The sequence below is a fragment of the Myotis davidii genome, unplaced genomic scaffold (assembly GCF_000327345.1).
Source record: "Myotis davidii unplaced genomic scaffold, ASM32734v1 scaffold181, whole genome shotgun sequence".
NCBI lineage: Eukaryota > Metazoa > Chordata > Mammalia > Chiroptera > Vespertilionidae > Myotis > Myotis davidii.
The window spans coordinates 2,373,972-2,378,645 of NW_006291504.1; the positions used below are offsets into that span (position 1 = coordinate 2,373,972).

At 59.8% G+C, this 4,674-nt stretch overlaps 1 protein-coding gene across 1 annotated transcript in view; it reads left to right on the top strand.

Moving 5' to 3' along the window:
• ZNF521 (zinc finger protein 521) overlaps nt 1–4,674 on the top strand; it is a 204,678-nt gene that overhangs the window by 173,503 nt on the left and 26,501 nt on the right. The window contains exon 5 of the mRNA XM_015564690.1: nt 4,460–4,591. Within this exon, the coding sequence (XP_015420176.1) occupies nt 4,460–4,591 (132 nt within the window). The remainder of the gene's footprint in view (nt 1–4,459; nt 4,592–4,674) is intronic.

Genomic DNA, 4,674 nt, shown 5'->3' on the forward strand with positions numbered 1-4,674 from the left:
GGTAGCTGATCAATGTTCTCTCATCGTTGATGTTTCTATCTCTCTCTCCCTCTCCCCTCCTCTCTGAAATCAATAAAAATATATTTTTTAAAAATCATAATAACTCAATAGACTCCTGGTGCCAACCGCCACTTCTGGGGGCCGGGAGGCAAGATGGGGTGCAAGGAGCTGGCGGACTCTGCATTGCACGTGAGTCGGGCTGCATAACCCACTTGAGCTGTATGTGTGGGTCTCACTTGCGGATGCCTGTCCTGTGCTATTAAAACGAACACAAGGAATAGAAAGGAGAGGTCTTCCCTCGCAGAATCCTGCGCCCGGGTTCCCAGGCAGCCTTGCCGTTCTGCACCAGGTCCCCCGCGTGCTGTGCGCTCTGAGAGCCCTGGAAAGCCATTCTCGAGGGGACTGCTGTCTTTGGACCCTGCGACTTGGGACAGAATGAGAGGTTGTCAACGTGGCAGGGTGGACATGACGGAGGAGGTGAAGTCTGTCAGCATCCGTGGGCTGGCCCCCCTGGTCACCTCGGTCTGGCCCACCCGGTCACCTCGGGCTGACTCACCCGGTCATCTCGGGCTGACTCACCCGGTCACCTCGGGCTGACTCACCCGGTCACCTCGGTCTGACTCACCCGGTCACCTTGGGCTGACTCACCCGGTCACCTCGGGCTGACTCACCCGGTCACCTCAGGCTGGCCCCCCTGGTCACCTCGGGCTGGCCCCCCTGGTCACCTCGGGCTGGCCCCCCTGGTCACAGATGCACAGAGGAGCGCTGCCCTCTAACTAGGTCCTCCCACATGTTTTCCTGGGTGGTTTCCTGGGCAGAGGTGCATATAACGGACACCCCACAGAGCACCTCCAACCCCCTCGGTGGGGACAGGGCCTCCTTCTTCAGAAAGATTTGCCGACCGGATGGGCTGCCCTGAACGCAAGTGCTTCCCAGGCCGAGGGACCCTCAGGCGTTGCTGTTTGCACCTCCCTTTGACGTCTTGCTGCCTTTATTTCCCCTCTCCCGGCTCCCCATTTTCGGCACTTTGGGGAGAAGGAGGAACGTGGATCCAATTAGCTGGAACCTCCCGTCCACGCTGGTGTAGGGCTGCGAGTTGTTGCAGTGGCGGCTGCCTGGCGGTGGAACGGCCGCGGCCCCCGCTGCCTGACTGGGCGCGTTTTTATGAACGTGGGTGCGGCGTAGCTGCGCCTATGAATCAGGGGGACCCGCTGACGAATCGCTCGGCACTCGGAGGACGGAAAGGGGCTGTCAGCCCTGAGGCCTCGGATTATAAGCTGCAGGAGCCTTCTTTGTCCTCCTGGTGCTGGTGTGTCAGACGGGCACGGCTCCACTCACGGCCAAGTGGCTGAAGGCCTCGCTAGGCAGAGCAGTAAATCCTCCTTCGCCCTCTCAGCCTGGCCGGGGGCGCTGGCGGGCAGGGGGGAGGGCCCGCCTGGGGCATCTCTCCTCCGTGAGTATTTCCCGAGCCTCTCCTGTGGACCCAGGCGGGACCTGATGTCTCGGGGCTCTGAGGAGGAGAAGGCAGCATCTGTGCCCCTCGCCCGGCTGCCAGGGTCAGAAAGACTCGTCGGATACGGTGAGATGAGTCCAGGCTCGCTCTGCCCAGCCAGGGGCAGCTGTGTGTGCTGGCATAGTCCGGGGAGGCTGCCTGTCCAGGTGGGACACACACGGATGGGGAAGGATTCAGAGCAACCCCTCTCTCCATCCCCCCAAGGCTGTACTAACTCAGGATGCAGTCGGATTCTCTGAGCCCACTTTTTTCTTTTCTGGAAATGTGTTTTTCCCAGCCAGCAGGGTGAATTCTGAGGTTCAGCTTATGTGATGAACGGTCATAGAGTCCTCCCTACAAGGTCTTTTTCACACACTCTCTGCCTCATTAATGTCCAAGAGGCGTCCCCATTCTGATAGGAAGGCCATGTGCAAGGGTGCTGTCTCCCATTCATTCATTCATTTTTCATTCCTTGAATCCATACTCAATACCAGGCAGTAAGAAGCATGGTTTGTGGGGCAGAGGGTGCGCTGGGGGTCTCTGAGGCAGCCCCCCACATCGGAGGCCATCTCTAATTACGGTGACAGTCTCCCCGAGGGAAGAGGAGGACGTGCATGGGGCCTGTGTGTGCTGAGCCCGCACCGTGTCCCTGAACTTGTCAATGAATTCTTTTCCGCGAGGATCCGTGGAAGAGCTGCCTGAATCTCTACCGGGTGCGTGTGGCCTAGTTGCCAGGGCTCCAGGGGCAGGACAAACACCCGGTAGATGCTGCCAGTGGGCTATGTGGGGCAGGCCCGCTGGCACGCCCACGTGTGCGTGCGCCTCTGCGGCAGGGTGCCCGGCCGGGGGGACGCCTGCTGTCGCTGCCAGCCCCTGCCAGGGCCCGGGGACCCAGGGGCTGGCTGAGAGCCCCAGCCCATCTGTGTCTGTGTCTTGCCACCGGCAGAGCCCCTCTGCTGCCCAATTCTTGTCTTTGCGGGCACGTCAGAGCACCTGGCGCCGGTGGTGAGGCTGGGCCCCCGGGAGCCCGAGGGGAGCCTGCGTCCTTGGCTGTCCCAGATAATGTTCTCAGATATGCGGAGCTGGCAGCAAGCACTTATTGAGCACTTGCTGTGTGCCGGGGCGGGTCGAAACCCCTTCTCTGCCCGGCCGGTGTGGCTCAGTGGTTGAGTGCCGTCCCAAGCACCAGGAGGTCGCCGGTTCGATTCCCAGGCAGGACACATGCCTGGGTTTCCGGCTCAATCCCCAGCAGGAGGCGTGCAGGAGGCAGCCAATGGGCGTTTCTCTCTCATCAATGTTTCTATTTCTCTCTCTTCCTCGCTCTGAAATCGAGTCTAAAAAAACAAAAACAACCCTTTTTTCATAATTATTAATGTTATTAGCTTAATTAATCCTCACGTCAACTTGAAGAGGAAGGCTGTTTTTGGATGGCGGTAACTTAAAAACAAAAAGACTTTATTTTTGGGGTCACACTGGTCAGAAGACCACTGGGCCACTGCGGTCCCAGGTGCCAGCCCCTCCCTTCCTCACAGCCCATGGGGCAGGGCCTGGGGTGGCCCTTATTCACCAGCAGGAACAGGTTTGGAGAAGCCAGGATTTGAACTCTGCCCTGCGGATTCCGGGAGGGTCTGCGAGGCCTGGGCTCTGGGTGTGGGTGTGACGCGGGTGCTCAGGGCACCGCCTCTTCCCTGGGAGCCTTCGGGTGGATGTTCAGGGTCTCCGCAGCTCCCAGGTGGGGCGATGGAGCCAGGTTCGCATCTGGAAGCCGGACAGGGTGCCTGCCATTGTGTGGGAGCCACAGGGTGGGCCGCCTGCTAAAAACATAACAGAGCACCTCATTGCCTGTGTTTTTGTGCGATGCCTTCCGGTGGCTGCCTGTCCCTCTGAGACAGCGTTCTCAACCTTCCTAATGCCGCGACCCTTTCATACAGTTCCTCATGTTGTGGTGACCCCCCAACCATCAAATTATTTTCGTTGCTGCTTCATAACTATAATGTTGCTACTGTGATGAATCGGAATGTAAATATCTGCTATGCAGGATGTATTTTCATTGTTACACATTGAACATAATGAAAGCATAGTGATTCATCACAAAAACAGTATGTAATTATGTATGCGTTTTCCGATGGTCTTAGGCGACCCTGTGAAAGGGTCGTTCGACCTCCAAAGGGGTCGCGACCCACAGGTTGAGAACCGCTGCTCTGAGAGGAAAATCCCAAAGTCCCCCGGTGGCCAGAGGCCCTTTGCAGTGCGCGTCCATGTGCCCCTCGGCCCTCACCCCCGCCCTGCCCCGGCCCCGGCACAGGCTCACCCCAGAACTCCTGTTCCGACCCACCAGGAGGACTCCCATGTTTCCACGGCAACTCCCATTGCCGTTACGTGTTAATCATCTTTGTGTACGATCGGTTTGCCTCACCACTAGAATGGGGGACAGCACCCCCCCGCCCCCAGTCCCCAGCTCAAGGCGCCTGGCACATAGTACATGCTCAGTAAATATTCTATTGGATTGTTAAAGTCCTGCTGGACCCCATCCTGGGGCCCTCGCCATGTGACACGGTCTGGGGTTCAGGCCTTGGAGGTGGCCTGTGCGGCCTGCCGCTGGGCCTGCAGGACAAATCCCAGCAAATGGCGCCCTCAAGTGCCAGCTCTTTGGGAGCCGGTCCTCTGGGGTCCGTAAGCTGGGGGGTGGCTGGACTGTCTGGGGCTGGGATGGGGATTGGCATCCGCAGCCCCACACCAGCCCCAGTTCTGGGGATCGGGGGCAGGGTCGTGGCGTGCGGGGCGTGGCTCTGTAGAGAGGGGCGTGGCTCTGCAGGGAGGGGCGTGGGTGGTGTGGGGTGGCTCTGCAGGGAGGGGCGTGGCTCTGCAGGGAGGGGCGTGGGTGGTGTGGGGTGGCTCTGAGGGGAGGGGCGTGGCTCTGCGGGGAGGGGCCTGGTGTGCAGGTCACTGACATCCGCTTCCTTGCAGAGGAAGGCATCAACCACGAGTGTAAGCTGTGCAACCAGATGTTCGACTCCCCGGCCAAGCTGCTCTGCCACCTCATCGAGCACAGCTTCGAGGGCATGGGCGGCACCTTTAAGTGCCCCGTGTGCTTCACAGGTAAGGGCCACACCGAGCGCATGGGGAGAGGGAGGGGACCAGCAGAGGCGTCCGGCCTGACAGGGACCCTGGGCTCCTGGGGA